Raw genomic sequence first — 20536 nt, forward strand, 5'->3', positions numbered from 1 at the left:
ATCCAATCTCCAACATAACGCATATGATTGATAATTTCAACAGGTCAATATCTTATAAGACTGCATAAGTCTTTTGTTGCAATCCTTCCAATCCCATCTCGTTGACTAAAGTCCGAGGCTAACCTTTCTTGAACAAGACAACAGAGTAAAAATAATTGCCATTTGTGGACAACAAAATAGGCCAAAATAGAACATTCTGATCAGGTAATTGTTTGCCTATTGTCCTTATGAAAGAGTATTAATATATCTCTAAAAGTATGGTACATCTTTCAAATACAAACTTGTCTCATTCATAATGTTCAAACATCATATATTACTTAATCACAATAGTAATTTCCATATTGTGTGAACAGGATTTAAAAAAATAAAACTAGAATACCCAACTTGCATGTTAGTCTATGGGAAAATATACACACCATTTTAGCATACAAACATTGACATTTTGAGAAGAATGGATCGATTATTTTCAAGGTGTTCCAACAAAATACAATGGATCTGGAATTCAAAGTATTTCACTCTAGAATTTGCAGATGTTGAATATGATAATATCCACGTTTTGTGGATATGATTAATATGCCTTAATCCTTTGCTTTCAAATAAATTGGCATATTTTCTTTTGTAGGCATGTTTTCTGTCTAATTGTGTGATAGGGGTTACTGTGTAGTTTAATCTAGGCTGTAGGACAGGGCCTGTTATATATTGGCCTGTTCTGGCATTCAATTCCCGCAAGGCGGGGGTGCCCACGAGCTTTGGGGCCCCCAACCCCCAAAAATGAATTTTCTTTAAAACTGCAACCTTTTCTCTCAGCCTCATGGCAAAATTTATAGAAAAGCATAACATTTGTTCAGAGATTCTTGAAAGTCGGGGAAATCCTTCTCCAGCAGGGAAAATTTATTTTTATAGTTGAAAATGATTGATTTTGTTGCATTATTTGAGCTTAAAATCTACATTTAGGGGAATTTGATCATGGAAAATATTTGTTTTGGGAATTTTCAAAATACTTTCAATATTATTCATGTTGGCTCTATGCCTGGAAATGCCCTTGTCCGGAGCAAAGGATCCCAATTTCAGACTGTTTAAAATTCTAAAAACTGGCAATAATGATTATTAACTGAAAAATGATCTTATGTATATAGTTTCTTGCAATAGCACTCTGTGACTTTAATATTTCTCTCGAAAATGTGATTCCTAAAAGATGTTTCTGGAGATTTGTATAAAATCCTAAATCAATCAGGAATGAGCAGGGTCAGCTCTACTGTACCATAAGGACCCCTTATTCATTTCGTAATTACATGTAGTGCAACAAGACCACTCATGGTCTGTAAAGTTCTCTACTTTTACTAGATTTAAACAAACAATATTGGAATCACCTTGGTCACAAAACTCCATCTGCCTGATAGATTAAGATAGTATATGAATTTTGGTTCAAAACACCTTCGTAATATTGAGTTGCACCCCCATCTTTTGCCCTCAGAATAGCCTAAATTCGTCAGGACACGGACTCTACAAGGTGTTGAAAGCATTCCACAGGACTTTAGTGCACAACTCATCAGCTGTCTGTGACCAGGCAAAAAGAACTACCGTCAAAGTCAGCATAGCTACTAGAAGTGGAACAGTGGTCTATGGCACTTCATTGCAGTGCTTGAGGCATCACTACAGACCCAGATTCGATCCCAGGCTGTGTCACAACCTCCATGACCAGGAAACCCATAGGGCTGTGCACAATTGGCCCAGCGTCATCTGGGTTAGGGGAGAGTTTGGCCAGGCGGGGCTTTCCTTGGCTCATAGCGCTCTAGCGACTCTTTGTGGTGGGCTGGGCGCCTGCAGGCTGACTTCGGTCGTCAGTTGAATGGTGTTTCCTCTGACACATTGATGCGGCTGGCTTCAGGGGTAAGCGAGCAGGTGTTAAGGAGCGCGGTTTGGCGGGTCATGTTTTGGAGGATGCATGACTCGACCTTCGCCCCTCCCGAGCCCATTGGGGAGTTGCAGCAATGAGACAAGATCGTAATTGGATATGACGAAAAAAAATCATTTAAAATAAGAAGAAAATGAAATAACGCGTCAGTAAACCCGCTAAAATTTTGCAGTTACATCAACGAGCCAAGGTGGCAATAAATGTATAAAACCAAAACTTACCTTGACTTGATAGTGTTCCAGTGTTGGATAGCCATAAATAGCTAGCTAACATATTGTAGCATCCCTCTCTGTTTGAGATGGGTGTTTGAGTAGGCTAAACTAGCTAGCTGCTTTCACTAGCTATGTGGAAGTGAAAAAGAAAATAGTACGAAGTATACCTCTCTCTCTCTCTCTCTCTCTCTCTCTCTCTTGCTTCTCCGTCCATTTTTAAATACATTAATTTGTTCCAAACTGTTCAACTATCGTCTTTCTCTCTCTTTGAGTCAACTACTCACCACATTTTATGCACTGCAGTGCTAGCTAGCTGTAGCTTATGCTCTCAGTACTAGATTAATTATCTGATCCTTTGATTAGGTGGACAACACGTCAGTTCATGCTGCAAGAGCTCTGATAGGTTGGAGGACTTCCTCCGGAAGTTGTCATAATTACTGTGTAAGTCTATGGAATGGGTGAGAACCGTGAGCCTCCTAGGTTTTGTATTGTATTGTATGCAGAGGAGGACGGAAACTAGCTGTCCTTCGGCTACACCATGGTGCTACCCTACAGAGTGCTGTTGAGGCTACTGTAGACCTTCATTGCAAAACAGTGTGTTTTAATCAATTATTTTTGATGTGAATAAATTTAATAAAGTTTTAATCTACCAATTGGTGACCTTTTTTGCAAGGCATTGGAAAACCTCCCTGGTTTTTGTGGTTGAATCTGTGCTTGAAGTTCACTACTCGACTGAGGGACCAGATAATAATATGTGTGTGGGGTACAGCGATGGGGTAATCATTCAAAAATCATGTTAACCACTATTATTGCACACAGAGTGAATCCATGCAACTTATTATGTGACTTGTGAAGCACATTTTTACTCCTAAACGTATTTAGGCTTGCCATAACAAAGGAGTTGACTCCTCATTTCAGAAACATAATTCCACTTTGGCAATATGGGGTATTGTGTGTAAATGTAATCCATTTTAAATTAAATCAGTAACCCAATAATATATGGAAAAATTCAAGGGGTGTGAATACTTTCTGAAGGCTTTTGCTATATACATGTATTTGACCATACTATACTACTGACAGCAATAGGCCACGCACCCGATCCGCGCCTATTGGTGTCAGATAGTTTGGTCAAGTGTTACATCATTATCAACCTCAATTATTCTAACTGTACATTTATTCACATTTGTAAGTAACAATGTCTGATTTGTACGTCTTTGTCTGTCTGACTATGATCAAAGCTCCTGAATGTGGTATATCATTGCAAAGAGTTGGGGTAATTGTGTCCGACAATTCGTGAAAGTGGTCTGTTACTTTACATACGAAGCGTTTCATCAAGTCTACATCCGGGTTTTTTTCCTAGGCAATGGAGGCATATCACCTCCGTTCCTTAGGCAAAGTGAAATAAATTCGCCGCACCGTCACATAAAGTAGTTCCTCTACCAAATGCGATTTAATCTGTATTTATGCATATAATCACAATATACTGAAACGATTTAATACTTTAATTGTATTATTGAATCAATCAGAGCCATTGGTGACTTGTTTTGTGCTAAGTGCCCCTTAGTTTTCCCTGCCCCGTTCTCGCTCACTCTTCCTACGCGCATTGATGTGCAATGTGCTCAGGATAGGGGGGTGAATGAGATTGACGAAGAGTTCTTGTTCTGTATCTCAGTTTTTCTCTTTATACTCAAATTAAATAGTGGGAAAAATTATCGGGAAATTCACATCATATGCAATGGAGTGTATTTGGATATTAAGTGGATAAATACACGCTCTGGGCGTTTTTCGGTGAAGAAGTACTACGGTGTTTGTAAATATTTATTTAAATAATTTGTGTGAGAAGAGCAGGGTTGGCTGCTGCTCAAGTGAGTAAAAGAGGAGGGTAAGAACATCTCGGGATCTTTCTATTATTATAAGAACTTTCATTTTCATCTCTGCTACTCTCTTTATTATTTGATTAATGTTGTTGTTTTAGATCAAGTGTATTCGCATTTTAGTCGAAGGAAAGCAGTCGCTGAGCAATCGTTTTGTTCATATATCCATATTCTAGGAGTTGGGTGATATTTTATAAGTGCCTTGCTATTGGAGGGCATTGAACGTAGTGCGTAAAGGGGCTGATTCTAACTTGCGCTAAGCTTTACGCCTCTGTTATACAATAAAAACACCGTTTGCAAAGAATTTCAAAGCACAATTATAATGTATTTTGTTGTGTAACGAACTACCGGACAGTCATCCATTTCAGATGTCTATGTTATTAAGTCAATTTGTCTGCTTTTTAGTTGAACGAATGCTTTGTTGCTTGCCCTCTGTTTCTTTTTCGTAAAGGAACGCTGTCTCGCGACGAGTAACACGTAATAGCGCCACAAAAGCGTTAGTGAATGCTATTGAGTAGGTTACCATTTCACGTAAAAGAAAAAACGTATCACACAAGTTCTTGTATTTTATCCCAAAAGAGGTATAACATACGCATCTCCTGTTCTTGCGTAGTTCATTTATGTTTCAAGTTTATACCATGTGATATTTGAGTTAATAGTATAAAATAACTAAGCGGATTCTCATTGGACAACCAACTTGCTATTTGGAGGAAGAACTCCAGCTCGTAATGATCTTTAGCTAATTTAGTTATGCTTGCATCAAGTGGACTTCGATAGTTTCTCCTGGTGCCCTACATACTAGCATACTCTGAGAAAGAATAAGAATATTTACCTACTGAACAAGATATAACTAATTCTCAGGATTCACTATACAGTTATTTCCCCCAAATAAATGTGGCCTAGCTGGTGAAATAGTGGGGGCAGTTGTAGGCCCGATTCCACTCGAACGGCTGAGATTGGAACGTTTGATATTGTATCAGTTTTTCTTAATCGAGGCCCTTATTCTTAGTTTGATTGAGTGGCAGACAGGTGCAGTGACGTGTCCAGTAGGCCACTTTAGGAGTAGGACGTATAAGTCGAACCATCTGTAGTTTATATTTCCAGTTTTGCATCACGTTCATGTTTGGCCCCACTTTACATCATGTATTTAGACAGGTGCAGTGGAATTACAGTGTACTCATTGTTGTACTCCTTACTCCACTGTTGGAGCTAGGAACACAAGCATTTTGCTACACCCGCAATAACATCTGCTAAATATTTGTATGCGACAATAACATTTGATCTAATAGTATGTAGGCCCAGCCTGGTCTCATAGACTAGACGTAACATAGTAAATGTAAATACGGGAAATCCAAATTAATATGATATGTTACGTTTGGTATTGTTTAATTTTTTACCTCCCTTTTCTCCCCAATTTCGTGGTATCCAATTGGTAGTTACAGTCTTGTCTCATCACTGCAACTCCCATACGGACTCAGGAGAGGCGAAGGTCAAGAGCCGTGCGTCCTCCGAAACACAACCCAACCAAGCTGCACTGCTTCTTGACACAATGCCTGCTTAACCTGGAAGCCAGCCACACCAATGTGTTGGAGGAAACACCGTACACCTAGCGACCGTGCCAGCGTGCATGCGCCCGGCCCGCCACAGGAGTCGCTAGAGCGCGATGGGACAAGGACATCCCTGCCGACAAAACCATGCCCTAACCCGGACGATGCTGGGTCATTTGTGCGCCGCCCCACGTTTGGTATTGTTAATAAAGACAGAAGGTTACTTAAGGCAAAAACAAAAGTAGGGTGTGCGTATAACGCGAATGTCTAGCAACCCAACGGTTGCATGTTCGAATCTCATCATGGACAGCATTAGCATTTTAGCTAATTAGCACCCATCTAGTACCGGGTATGCTCAGAGATGCTGTGGTGTTCAAACGTTGCTCAATTGGTGTCAAGGGAGCTAACGTTTGCCAGGAAAACATTCCCCACACCATTACACCCCCGCCACCAGCCTGTACTGTTGACACCAACCAGGATGGGGCCATGGGTTCATGTTGCTTATGCCAAATCCTGACTCTGCCATCAGTATGACGCAACAGGAACCGGGATTCCTCGGACCAGGCAATTTTTTTCCACTCCTCAATTGTCTAGTATTGGTGACCACATGCCCACTGGAGCTGCTACTTCCTGTTTTTAGCTGATAGGAGTGGAACCCGGTGTGGTCGTCTGCTGTAGTAGCCCATCCGTGCCAAGGACTGACGAGTTGTGCGTTGTTAGCTTGTGCGATTCTTGCCATTCTCCTTCAACCGCTCTCAACGAGCTGTTTTCGCCAACAGAACTGCCACTGACTGGATTTTTTCTGTTTGTCGCACCATTTTCAAATAACACCTTGAACACTATTGTGCTTGAAAAGTCCAGGAGGCCCGCCATTTCTGAGATGCTGCAACCGGCACGCCTGGCACAGACGATCATACCATGCTCAAAGTTGCTTAAGTCATTAAGTCGTTTTGCCCATTCTAACCTTCAATCGAACAGTAACTGAATGCCTCGATGCCTGTGTGCCTGCTTTATATAGCAAGCCACAGCCACGTGACTCACTGTTTGTAGGAGCAAACCATTTTTGTGAATGGGGTGGTTTACCTAAACTTTGTGAACGGGGTGGTTTACCTAAATTTCGTGAACGAGGTGGTTTACCTAAACTTGCCGCTGAGTGTATGTATATTATAATACATTAGTTTTCCGTATGGGTAACCTTAACCCTTAGCCTAGCTAATGTTAGCTTTAGCCACCTAGCTAATGTTAGCCACAACAAATTGGAATTAGTAACATAGCATACATATTGCAAATTCGTAACATCTGAGTTGGAACCAGTTCAGGGAACACAACCGAAAACCATAAAACCATAAAATAATGAAATTATTTGATGAACATAACCAAAAATGAAAGTGATCTATACTGTTCCGGAACAGAACCATTATTTTAAAAGCCTGGGACCCGGTTAATAACATTTATTTTATGTCCCTGACATTTTTTTCCAGTCCCCCAAAAATCGCAACAAAGTGTCTATGCAAAGCCCTCACTCTGTCTGCCAGTGGGTGTGTGTGTAGGCTACCTTCCCCTCCCTCTCAGAAGCATAGGTTACTGTAGCCTACTGACGACGTTACAAGCGTGATTCAGAAATGATGGAGAGATGTTTAATTATAGAAGAATGGATTAACTTTTTCAATGCTAGTTAAGGATACTATAGTTATCAAGTTTCACATTGTATTTAACTAACTACAAAAAGGTAAGATGAGTTTTTAATTCTAGTGCTGGTCTGCACACACAAGCTTGTTAGCTAGCTAGCTAACGTTTGCTCTGGTCCAACGTTAAACCAAATCGGAAGTTCAAAGACATTCAAAGTTCCTCCATAGAAGCCGCTCCTCTGTAGGTATAATTCTGTGGGCCTAATTCAGATAATGCATGTTATAACAACAAGATGCCTAGCGCTTCAAGGCAAGCTTCCTTCACCCTCTTGCTCTACACTGGTCTGTCTGTAGTGACTGGCAGCACCGTGTTTGTGCTTGTCTTTCGTTATGATTAAACCATGATGTTATGGAAAAATACAATTTGTTCTTAACAACTTTCCTATACAGATTAAATAATGGTTCTGCTCAGAATGAAACAATTCGATTTTTTTTTTAGGTTCCAACCCCTGATTGCACGAATTGCAATCTGTAACATGTATTGTACAAATTGCAATTCGCAACATATCGTACAAATTGTAATTCGTAACATATCATATGAAATGGATGATGGACATCCACAAATTAATACGTATCATATGAAATGAAACATATCATGCTAATTGGAGTGTTATGGATTTACATTTACTATGTTACGTATACCCCTGAGTCCAGGTTGGTAGGCCTACAACTGTTATACATATAGTATTAACATTAGTATGAGTATCATGCACAATTTCAAGGATTTTTGCAAAAAAGTACAGGTTTTAGAAAATAAAGTAACTAACTGTTGATGATTTTGATTTTTGTCCTAACCCTCACTCTAATAATTGTGCATACCATCAAAGAATGGGCCATGAACAAAAACATAAACAACGGTGCAAATGCATTTAATGCATTACATTTTTATGTGCAAATAGCACTCGTTTTTTATTATATGTCTGTAGGCTATGATGTTCAAGCAATGACATTCCATGAGAGCGACATACAGTAACGTTTTTTGAAACATAAGTTGAAGCTATACAAAATAGTTTACAAAGTTTTCTATGATATCAAAAACAATGGACTAAGTGGTTTTGATAATGTATTAACAAGTCATATTCTTCTAAATCAAGGGATATAGACTATTTCCATAATTGAAATGACTAGAACCCTTACAGACTGTTAGTAACCTACAGTATGAAAAAGCAGTGTACTTCTGCTAGATTATTTGAATAGGTAGTAGCTCAGCTTCCTGATATGTACACTAAGGCTGGGAATTGCCAGGGACCTTCCGATATTCTCACAATACTTGGGACCCGATATGATATGTATTGCGATTCTCACAATTCTATATGTATTGCAATTCGACATTGCGATTTGATGTTCCAAACATATTGCTCACTATTTGTCTGCGGCCGAGAGACAGGACAGAGCATGAGAAAATGAGTTTTGATCAGCCATGGAAATAAAAGTGCTATTTGCACATAAAAATGTCATGCATTAAATGCATTTGCACTGTTGTTTATGTTTTTGTTCGTGGCCCAATCTTTGATGGTAACGTAACAAAATGTGGGAAAAGTCAAGGTGTCTGAATACTTTCCGAAGCCACTGTATAGCAGCACCAAAAAAAGTCATAAATATTTACCTACTGAACAAAATGAAACTAATTTGCAGGCTTCAGTATACAGTTATTTCCCCCGAATAAATGTTGCCTAGTGATTTGTAACTGTATCGTATTCCCCCATCACTAATGTACACCTGGATTGTGTTTTACCTATATACCCCCTTCCCCTGAAATTGGCATGTTCTCAAGGATAGTGAGGGAAGGATATGAGGAGAACTGGAGAGAGAGATAGTGAGAGAATGGGAGAGGGAGGAAACCAGTCCACTCAGCCAGGTGGTAAGCCCATGTAATGGCCCCAATGTTATTATTGTTCTCTTGGCAAAAGGCCCTGGCCGGAAATCAATCCGCCGGCTGGGAGGCTGTAACACTGCTGTGATTTGACTCGCTCTCTTTCCCAGTTTTCACTCTCTATGAATTGCTTACACACAGTGTACAAAACTAGTAGGATGTTTTGGGGAGTTTGCACATTCATCTCTTTTTATTTTCTCAGCATTATAGTTCATCATCAGAAAACAGTAGGTTACTTTTAAATAAGTTGTACAGAACATCAAGATCTGGATTTAAATGCCAACGATTATCAAACTGTCTTTCTAAAAAAAAATACTCCATTTGTTTTATCCATTTTACTCTAGACTAGAAAATGGTCTAATGTACTATTAATACTTTAAAGGCCCAACCAGGCCTAGAGAGCAGAGGGTAGATGATGTAAAACAAAAACAGAAAAATACTATTCCAAAACATTATGCTGAATCTTCCTGGCATATCACAATCGAATGACTTCGTGGAGTAGCCTTGGGCCCTGAAGTCTTTGAATGGGCTCTACAGAGAAAGGAGAGAGAGTGGACAGCAAGTGTTTTGGGCCCCTGCTGTGGGTTAGGAAAGCCCACACTATGACATGCTGCTGGACGTCGCACTGCAACATTATTTAAGTGGAGTGGCTTATCTGATTGCCTGTTCTTTGTGTCACAGCTGCCACCCCCTCAATGCAAAATTGGATGGTGTTCAAAACTGAAGACTGTGTGAAGGTAAAGCTATGAACATTTATGGTGTGTGGATGTGTGTGTGTGTGTGTGTTAGGGGTGTGAACATTTAAATGCAATTGGGATCCTTAACATTAAGAAAAAACAATAACTGAAAAATGTAAATCACAGTGCAGTTATCACAAAACAACATATTCTTATACTTTTTATAGCCTAACTAGACAATAGGCAGGAAAAAGGCCTCGAAAGTTGTGTCATTTAAATAAAACCAGAGAGGAAGAGGTGAACTTTAGGCTGCTGTGGTGAATTTGCGAGGCATGCAAGACAAAACATTGAAAGATACAGATAACCAAGACATACAGTGTGTATTCAGTCCCCTTGACTTTTTCCACATTTTGTTACGTTACAGCCTTATTCTAAAGTTGATTAAATATAATATTTTTTTCAGCAATCTACACACAATACCCCATAAGGTTTTTAGAATTTTTTGCAAATGTATAAAAAATATTAAACAAATACCTTATTTACATAAGTATTCAGACCCTTTGCTATGAGACTTGAAATTTAGCTCCGGTGCATCCTGTTTCCATTGATCATCCTTGAGATGTTTCTACAACTTGATTGGAGTCCACCTGTGGTAAATTCAATTGATTGGGCATGATTTAGAAAGGCACACACCTGTCTATATAAGGTCCTACGGTTGGCAGTGCATGTCAGAGCAAAAACCAAGCCATGAGGTCGAAGGAATTGTCCGAAGAGCTCAGAGACAGGATTGTGTCAAGGCATGGATCTTGGGAAGGGTACCAACACATTTCTGCAGCATTGAAGGTCCCCAATAATACAGTGGCCTCCATCACTCTTCAATGGAAGACGTTTGGAACCACCAAGACTCTTCCTTGAGCTGTCTGCCCGGCGTAACTGAGCAATCGGGGGAGAAGAGGCTTTCATTAGGGAGGTAACCAAGAACCTGATGGTCACTCTGACAGAGCTCCTTTGTGGAGATGGGAGAACCTTCTAGAAGGACAGCCATCTCTGCAGCACTCCACCAATCAGGCCTTTATGGTAGAGTGACCAGACGGAAGCCACTCCTCAGTAAAAGGCACATGACAACCCGCTTGGAGTTTGCCAAAAGCCATCTGAAGACTCTGAGACCATGAGAAACAATATTCTATGGTCTGATGAAACTAAGATTGAAATCTCTGGCTTGAATGCCAAATGTCACGTCTGGAGGAAACCTGGCACCATCCCTACGGCGAAGCATGGTGGTGGCAGCATCATGCTGTGGGGATGTTTTTCAGCGGCAGGGACTGGGAGACTAGTCAGGATCAGGGGAAAGATAAACAGAGCAAAATACATAGAGATCCTTGATGAAAACCTGCTCCAGAGTGCTCAGGACCTCAGACTGGGGCGAAGGTTCACCTTCCAACAGGTCAACGAGCCTAAGCACACAGCCAAGACAACGCAGGAGTGGCTTCGGGACAAGTCTCTGAATGTCCTTGAGTGGCCCAGCCAGAGCCTGGACTTGAACCCAATTGAACATCTCTGGAGAGACCTGAAAATAACTGTGCAGCAATGCTCCCCATCCAACCTGACAGAGCTTGAGAGGATCTGCAGAGAGGAATGGGAGAAACTCCCCAAATACAGGTGAGCCAAGCTTGTAGCGTCATACGCAAGAAGACTCGAGGCTGTAATCGCTGCCAAAGGTGCTTCAACAAAGTACTGAGTAAAGGGGTCTGAATACTTGTGTAACTTTTGTAAATGTGGTATTTCCATTCTTTTCTTTTTTTTTACATTTGCAGAAATTTCTAAAAAACCTTAATTGCTTTGTCATTATGGGCTATTGTGTTTAAATTGGTAAGTAACATAAAAAAAAAATACATTTTAGAATAAGGCTGTAATGTAACAAAATGTGGAATAAGTTGAGGGGTCTGAATACTTTCCGAAGGCACTGTATGCATACCTTCTCTCTTTCTCTCACGCTGGCTTGCCTGCTCTTTCTCTCTGCTAATGATGCAAGTGTGTGTAGAATATCCTAGCCTATTCATTGATGATAGGCCCTGCTTTATTGAAATTGCGAGACATTGCAACCCAAGATATGGCGAGTTACAGCATACCATTACGAGATGCAGCTTTTGATTGCCTAGTGCACTAGTTTGCCTAGTGCACTGACTTTGTCTGCTTGGTGTCCGACCTGCCTATACTGTGCCCCTCCCCTCTCACACTGTCCCTCTCTAGGTCGCTTTGAAAGTTGCAAGCATTTTTGTTCTCGGAAGTACGGCAACTAATCAGTCTCCTCCGTTCCAAAAAAACCACTCGTCCCGCGGAAAACGGCGTGCACAGTCATTTTAGCTTGGACTTCATGCTAGTTAAAGCTGCTGTCTCGGATCTTTACACCACACCTACACACACACACACACACACACACACACACACACACACACACACACACACACACACAGCACCCCGAGCTTGGCATACGCAAACCCCAATTCAGCAGTCACAATCTTGACACTCGGAAATGGGACTCAACGCCGGGAGTCGACATGCAAGGAGTCGAGGAATCAATTATTTTGGAGTCGACTCTCCACCACTACGTCATCGTCGTTAACAGTTGGAAAAATGGCAGAGAATGGCAAGCGACAGCAGCGAAGTCCTGTGTGGCAATACTTTGAGCAGTTAAATGAGAAGGTGGTGAAATGGAAACTTTGCGAGGTGGAATTGAGGTAAAGTAATGGTAGTTCACAGGTGCAACGCTTACCCATCTGAAAGGGACGCACCGTGAGACCCAAACCTTTGCTGGCAGCAGCACAGCTGCATTGTGAATTCACATGAAATTGTAGTAAATTTTCATATTGTTTTAATGGGAAACCGAAAAATAATTGTCTGTTTAAACTTTAAGGAAGTGTGTGTGTGTGTGTGTGTGTGTGTGTGTGTGTGTGTGTGTGTGTGTGTGTGTGTGTGTGTGTGTGTGTGTGTGTGTGTGTGTGTGTGTGTGTGTGTGTGTGTGTGTGTGTGTGTACAGGTTTATAAACAAATAATTAAATGCTTATAAACTACTTACAAACATGTTGTAAATCCTATTAAGTGTACTTCAGTGTGAAGTGTTTTGGAAATGTCTACATTAACATCCACCTAAAAAGTAGATAAAAGATAACATGGATAACAACAACATTTTTAGTGTTCTATGGCCTGATGCCATGCCATTGCTTTGTTATAAGCACAACTTGATTTCACTGTTACAAGTCTTTTATGTTGACATATTAGTATTCCTGTTGAATGAAGGGATAAATATTCTTCTTCCTGGCTGAACAGGCTGAAAGCTGTCCAGGACTGAGCTTCCGACAGAAGGGATCAATGATGGAATTACAGACCCTCCAAGAGGCCCTGAAAGCGGATATACAAGTTCACCAGGTAACTATGGACTATGCATCTCTCTGCTTTTCTGCCGTTTTAACCACCATTTGTTTACTCGATTAACCTGGAAATTATCATCAGAAGTGTTTCGGGAGGAAAGTTGGTAGCACATTCAACTGTGCGACAGAATGTGGTTGGGTTTTTGTTCATACCCTCCATCAGATACTTGCCCTCAGGCTGCTCCATGAATACTTCCTCCTTAGACTCATCCTATCTGTCAGCTTATCCACCTCCTTCTCTACTCTGCTTCCCCCTGCCTCTCCCTTCAGTGATTGTCCTTTAAGTATGGTTTAGTGTCGGGTTTGGGTCAGAAAAATATACTTCATCCTGTATGCTCTACACTCTTAGAAAAATAAGTAGTATCTAGAACCTAAAAGGGTTATTCGGCTGTCCCCATAGGAGAACTCTTTGAAGAACCCTTTTTGGTTCCAGGTAGAACCCTTTTGGGTTCAATGCAGAACCCTTTCCAAAGAGGGTTCTACATGGAACCAAAAAGGCTTCTCCTTTGGGGACAGCCGAAGAACCCTTTTGGAACCCTTTTTTTCTAAAAGTTTATGTGTACTCTGTAGTCTTTTTTGTTGTTGTATTTTTGTGCCATCCATAATGTTTCTGTTTTGAGGTTTGGTGCATGATACCCTCCATCTGGTTCAACCCAAATACGGAAACCAGAAACATGAGGAAAGCTTATCGTTGCACAGCTATCACCAGCCAGATGTGCTCCTTATAGCAAAATGCAAACAGGGCATGTGTTGATTACTGTGAGAGCGATCACATTAGAGAGACCCACATGTTCAGTGTAGTCAGTATGATGTTCCTATTCGCATCCACTGAATGTACCTCCCAGTGTGGCCCATTCAGTTGAGCATGAACCTCCTTGTGTTTGTCTAGGAATGTTTTGTACAGTGGGGAGCCATGAATGTGCTCTAAGGTTGCAGTATTGGAAGGTGCCTCTGGGGGCCACTGTGTCTACAGTTTGTATGGCTGTGACAACAAGAATGCATTGGGTACTGCAACGTTAAAAGTGGGGCGAGCAAAAGGAACGTTCGCTCAAGAAACGTAAAAACCTATTGCAAAACCATTTTCCTCAAACCATTAAGAAACATATGACGTTAGGAACAAGTGACACAGCCTCTCTCATTGTAATATATTAGGTGTATCAATGCATTTGTTATGTGGTTGTTAATAACTTGTGTGTCTTTCTATGATTTCTCTCTCGCAGAAACTAGTGTCCCAGATGAAACAGGATCCACAGGTAAGCCCCTCCTGTCACCAAGGTGGTTGTACCAGATAGCTAGGCCCAAATACACAATATGTTTTGGGGTTGACGTTAGTTTCATTATTACAGAACAGTTCCGTCTCTTCAGAGGTTTTCAAGCTTTTGAAAGAATGTAGTATCCCTATTACTCAAAATCTACACAGTTGAAAGATATGATTTAAAACAGCCTAAGAGGAAAACCAGAAAAAAAGACAAGTTAAGATATGACGTCCTTGTCACTGGGGCTCAGAGATTTTTGATTTGTTCCAAATTCCACCTCTTTTTTACTTTACTCTGTCAATTTTGAGAACGGCCTTGAAAACTCCCCAGAGCTCTTCTCTCTCTGTAGTATCCGCCCACCGTACTTTATCATCCTGCAGCCCTTTTATGAGGACTCAGTGCTGTAGCAGCAGCAGCCCGTCCCACATTTCAGTGGTGTCCCTACATCCCAACTCTGAGTTCCCCCTCATGTGGTTGACAACCGTGGCAGCCCAGTGACGTGAGGGGAGTGGATTACTCTTTCAGTCATTTTAACTTGGACTTCATGCTAGTTAAAGCTGCTGTCTCAGATCTTTACACCACACCTACACACACACACACACACACACACACACACACACACACACACACACACACACACACACAAATACAGCACCCAGAGCTTGGCACGCTCCCCACATAACACGCAAACCCCAACTCAGCTGTCACGAATGAACAATTCTTCACAGCTATGTGTAAGTGAGCTATAACAGGCTTGTTGCTCTCTTTTTTTTTTTTTGCAGAATGCTGATTTGAAGAAGCAGCTCCATGAACTTCAAGCCAAGATCACAGCGTTAAGTGAGCAGCAGGTAGGCAACTGAAACAGGAGAGGGGAGTGGGGGGGGGGTCTGGGATTTCATACACCATCACACTGGCACACACCAAGGTCTTTACCAGTTTTACATTACTGCACGGTGTATTGAAATGCTAGAGGTTCTCTACATGACAGGGCCTACTTTCACTTCCTGTCAGAGTTATCCTTTCTTTCTTTTCTTCTTCTCTGTCCTTTTTCTGGAGAGTAGGCCTAGACAAGTCAATGTGGCAGATCTAAGAGTCCTGCATGCTTCTGCATGTGATTGATGATTTCTGTAGAGTTGAGGGTGTGAGCCTAGGATCACTTTGAGTTGGGTTTTGTCTCCTTCTTCAGGCTAGGGGCTTAGAGCAGGTGTCTGACTGATCCAGTTTCATGGTGCTAAAAAGCACCACTCTTTGTGAAGCTGTTAACATTCACATCCATTGACAACCATGGGATAGGTAGAGATAAGAGTCATTTGAGACTTTTAACAGTTTATAGGACCTATGTACAGAAGTGGTGCGAAGTACTTAAGTAAAAATACTTTAAAGTACTACTTAAGTTGTTTTTCTGTACTTTACTTTACTATTTATATTTTTGCTAACTTTTACTCCACTACAATACTAAAGAAAATGATATACATTTTACTCCATACATTTTCTCTGACACCCAAAAGTACTCGTTACATTTTGACAGGAAAATGGTCCAATTCACACACTTATCAAGAGAACATCCCTGGTCATCCTACTGCCTCTGATCTGGCGGATAAACACAAATGCTTAATTTGTAAATTATGTCTGAGCATTGGAGTGTGCCCCTGGCTATCCGTCAATATAAAAAAAAGTGGATTGTGACATCTGGTTTGCTTAATATAAGGAATTTGAGATGGTTTATACTTTTAAAAGTTAAGTGCATTTTAGCAATTCCATTTACTTTTTGACACTTAAGTATATTTAAAACTTTTACCCAAATAGTATTTTACTGATACTAATACATTTTTACTTTGACTTGAGTCATTTTCTATTAAGGTATCTTTACTTTTACTCAAGTATGACAATTGAGTACTTTTTCCACCACTAATGTACAGTATATACAGTATATTTGTTATTGACTTACAAGTACAACTGGCATGCATGCAGGCTAGTGTTAGTGAATTTGCCCCTCAACCAACCATTAACATATTATTGTAAGAGGCTTTGTTTTGGTGATTTGAACTGAGTCAAATGAAACTTTTGGAGATATGTTGTTTTTCCTCTTAACCACTTTGCTGTATATATACTTACCCTGTTATTGTGGTTTAATGAAGTCTTGGGAATGATGAAGGTTTCTATTGAGCTCTGTTTACAATGTCCCTGGTGTCTCATTTTCTTTACAGACTAAATGAAGGGGTGTGATTTCTATAGAAGTGTCCCATTTCTTTCCACCTGTCACTTATCGATCGTCCTCTCTCTAGTCTAGGCCCTCTGTCGGCTCAACCAAAGAGGTTTTTAAAACGTCAAATTTAAATGCTGTTTGGGAAGGGCCTGGATTCACTTTCAAAAGAAAATAATTGCCGTGGTATTTGTGCAGAGGCCGAAGCTTTTGTTGTACCTTAATTGAGTCTGTGTTACTGTATTAGTTTTGAGAACCCTTAAGCTTTATGTTTGTTTAATGGTTATGCTATGAGAATATTTGGTAACATACTCGCAGTGGATGCATGGGTATCTGATCTGAAAAGAAGTTTAACACCGATTTGAGAGTTGTTCTTTGAGAATCAAGGGGAGTATTTTACTGGAATTAGCATCAAACCTGCATCCCCATAGTCCTATCCAGACACTGCTTGTGGCAGTGCACTTTCTCAGTCTATTCTTATTACCCCCTCAAGATATGCTTATTAATACAACGCTGCTGTTGCAGTCTCTCCTGTATTCACTTTACATGGAGTCGATGTCTTCATTATTTAACTTACATGAAGTTGCTCAACACCTTGAGGCTCCTTAAGGGAAACATGTTTGACATATATTTGTTACTGGATTGTGTGTGTGGTGTCGTGTGTGTGTGTGTGCATTAGTGCTAAGCGGTTAGTGCTTTTTGATTTATGAGGTCGGTTCGGTTTCGGTTCGATTATTTAAAAAAAAAAATATATTACGTTTTTCGGTTTCGATTGAATTATTTAAAACATTTAAATGCGCTATGCATTATGTGGGTTGAATCCTTTAACAACACAGAATAAAACAATGAATAAAAGTCCCATGATGGTAGTGACTACCCATTACTACTTATCACTTATTACCCATCGTTTATTCACCTTATGTTACTTCAATAAAATATTTGTTGTGTATATTACATTGGTTTTATTTGATGACTTTATTATTTCATTCCAAGTCATCGCTATAGAGCTGCCTATACTATGACAAAATCACTATTTTAGTAGTTTATAAAAGTAAATAAGGCATACTTTTATGACTGTTGAATACCAATTATCAACTACTTCGATCAGGGATGGGTAACTGATCAGGGATGGGCCTGTACCCAAATACACAAGCGGGTCCAGATCCAGAATTCGAAATAATGTCACGGGTCAGATCTGATATGATTGTCACGGGTCTCGGGTATGTGTAATTTTAACTGACTTTTCCAGAAGGACCCATATAGTTTTGAACGCAACTGCTGCAGTAGAGAGAGTGAGAGAGAAATGGTATAATTTATGCTGCTGCTATTTGCTTTTCACGTACGTGGCACGTGTAGCTTGTTGTTGTTGGCCAATCATAAGCCATCAAAGCGGCAGTAGGCTAGTCATTGAGCCTCTGTGTGGGGAAAAAGTTAGGAGATATCTATTCATTGGAAGATTCATTAAAAGTTTAAGGAGAAGGATAGGCTACAACGACCTAGAGCCAACAGGTAGGCTGCTACTACTATATTATGAATGGAGTTGTTGTTGTTAGTAACTGTATAGGACGGGAAAGCGCATGTGCAGCCTCAATTAGCCTAGCTAGCTAGCTTAACTAGCTTCTCCCGTTTTGAAGACAAGTACTACGTAATCATATAAATAACCTAGCTATGGCAGCTATTAGTCTTCAATAGTGTGAGCCGGCTTGGTTGGTTGCAGTTTCTCATCTCTCCCTTCCTCCTCCCTGTTCCCCGGTCACTCGCTCACACTCATAGTAGCCTACACACAGAGCACTGGCCCCTGCTAGAGCGTCACTTCTCTCTACCTCCTCTCCCTTGCGCTTTATCAGCTCCGGTTAATAAAGTAGTTTAAAATGTTATTTTTCTGCTGCTTCCCTCACTCAGGTCGAACCGGGTCTGGATCCAACCAGGCCTATACGGAACGAGTCTAGCTGTTCCTCAGGTCCGTTTGGAACTGGTCTCTATATTGTAAAATTTATCTTATGCATATTGGGTCAGGTTGGGAAAGCCCCAGGTCGATTTTGGAACGGGTCCCAACTCGGTAGATTCAAAAAGTCCAATATTCTACAACTCCCTTCTACATCGCACAGTTCGGGCATTTCAGGCATAACACTCTCAGTACTGTCTCTTGCCCGGTGCTGAAAGGGACACCTGCTGACGGAATGTGAATAATACCAGGTTCATTTAACAAGGGTGGCAGGCTGCTCAGGCCAAGTATTTCAGCAGCTCAGCTATGAATTTTTAAAAGAGTTTTTTTGTAAATTCACACTAGCAGATGATTTATATTCTATGAGGTGTGGGGCCTCCACTGAGTCGATGTCAGATGAGTGTAGCGTATATGACCGGAACGATTAGATGATTATATCCATAGAGCATTTACATTTTTTTTATCATACTAAACTATTCGTTGTCTGTATGAATAGAGGTAGGAGTGGTGAAAGGTAAATTGAGAGGGTCACTTCATTCTAGTACTATGTGAAAGACAAATACTCAATCTGAGGATTTTCCGCTGAAATTAGTCACACCAGTGTGCTTTTGGCCACACGACCTCCACCACTGCATTATAACCGGAAGGAATGAAATATTAAAGCGCTGACTGAAGGTCAGGTTGGTTGTGTGTGGAGAAACCTGGAAGCCATTTCATGGACCTGAGCTGTTTTCATCTAGTATTTCACGTTGTTCGAGAGGATTCTAGCTGACTTATTTGCTGGACTGGCTTGATTGGGAGTTAGATACTGCAAAGCTCGTGAGGAATATAATTGTCAATCTTGACAGATAAGCTGTGTAACACAGCATTTGACGTTCTGCTTATAAACTTATAAATCATTATTTCATTGTTTTGTTAACGAGCTTTTGAAAAAGGTCATTATATACCATTCGTTCTTGTTAGGACCTTCGCTTGGCCCCCATAATGCACCGATGACTTATTTTATGAGTGGAGAAACTTTTTCAGAAACCGTTTAGTTAACAATGTCCTGAAAGAGACTATTACAGTTCCACACATCAGCAGTTTTCATTGTGTGGACTAAAAAGATGTAGAAAACTCTCTCTCACTTAATGAAAAGGCTCAACTCTGGGGATGTCACCCCACAGCGGCTATGGAAGCAGCCAGGCTGTGCTTCTATAAATCATGCTGCAATGATCCAGCCATCGATTTCGAACTGGGGTTGTCTTTAGCACAGTTGAAAACCCTTAAAAATGTCAATTATTTTATTGATTCCTGTATTTGTTTCCTAACTCCCCCCTGTCCCCCATTTACTGTGTGTGTGTGTATATATATATATATAAATTTACAGGTTTTTTTCGTCACTCGTCTCTCAGTACTGTGTCTATGTGTCGGTGTGATGTGTTATAATCTGGATTTACCGCGCAGTTCTTTCAACATCACTTCTTGGATTTCAAATAAACTGCCCTGCATTTCGAAGGGGTTGATACTAGGACCTGTTCTTTTTACTATTTATACAAATGCTATTGGTCAATCTGTTAAAATGTTTGCATTTTAATCGATATGTGGATGATACTATTACGTATGCAATTGCCCCAACTACTGACCGGGCTGTGACAAGGCTACAGTCTGATTTTTGCAGTTGTGCAGGAAGCCCTCCAAATAATCTCCAAAATATGTTTTGATTGGATGCTTTGAAGTCCCTAGGACAATTCAGACAGCTGATTTGTATCATGAAGAATGTGTTAGTTTTAAATGAATGTGTTTTGTATCTTAACTTCTCTAGGAAATGTGGGATGCTAGCGTCCCACCCGCGGGACACACTATTCAACAGCCAGTGAAATAGCAGGGCGGCAAATTCAAATCAACAAAAATCTCATAATTCAAATTTCTCAAATAT

The 20536-nt window shown here is 40.5% G+C and overlaps 1 protein-coding gene across 7 annotated transcripts in view; it reads left to right on the forward strand.

The window, feature by feature from the left end:
- The first annotated feature begins 3741 nt into the window (after window positions 1–3741).
- Window positions 3742–20536, forward strand: part of LOC106587113 (PHD finger protein 21A) — a 48434-nt gene continuing 31639 nt past the window's right edge. For 4 of the 7 annotated variants that reach the window (XM_014175129.2, XM_014175131.2, XM_014175130.2 and 1 more), the window contains exons 1-5: window positions 3749–4009; window positions 9791–9846; window positions 13114–13212; window positions 14435–14467; window positions 15253–15318. In XM_014175129.2, the coding sequence (XP_014030604.2) occupies window positions 9805–9846; window positions 13114–13212; window positions 14435–14467; window positions 15253–15318 (240 nt within the window). In that variant the 5' untranslated portion in view covers window positions 3749–4009; window positions 9791–9804. Of the gene's footprint in view, window positions 4010–9790; window positions 9847–13113; window positions 13213–14434; window positions 14468–15252; window positions 15319–20536 lie in introns of all 7 variants that reach the window. The other 3 variants (XM_014175125.2, XM_014175126.2, XM_014175128.2) reach the window with 3 other exon arrangements.

Source organism: Salmo salar, chromosome ssa26 (assembly GCF_905237065.1).
Source record: "Salmo salar chromosome ssa26, Ssal_v3.1, whole genome shotgun sequence".
Lineage (NCBI taxonomy): Eukaryota > Metazoa > Chordata > Actinopteri > Salmoniformes > Salmonidae > Salmo > Salmo salar.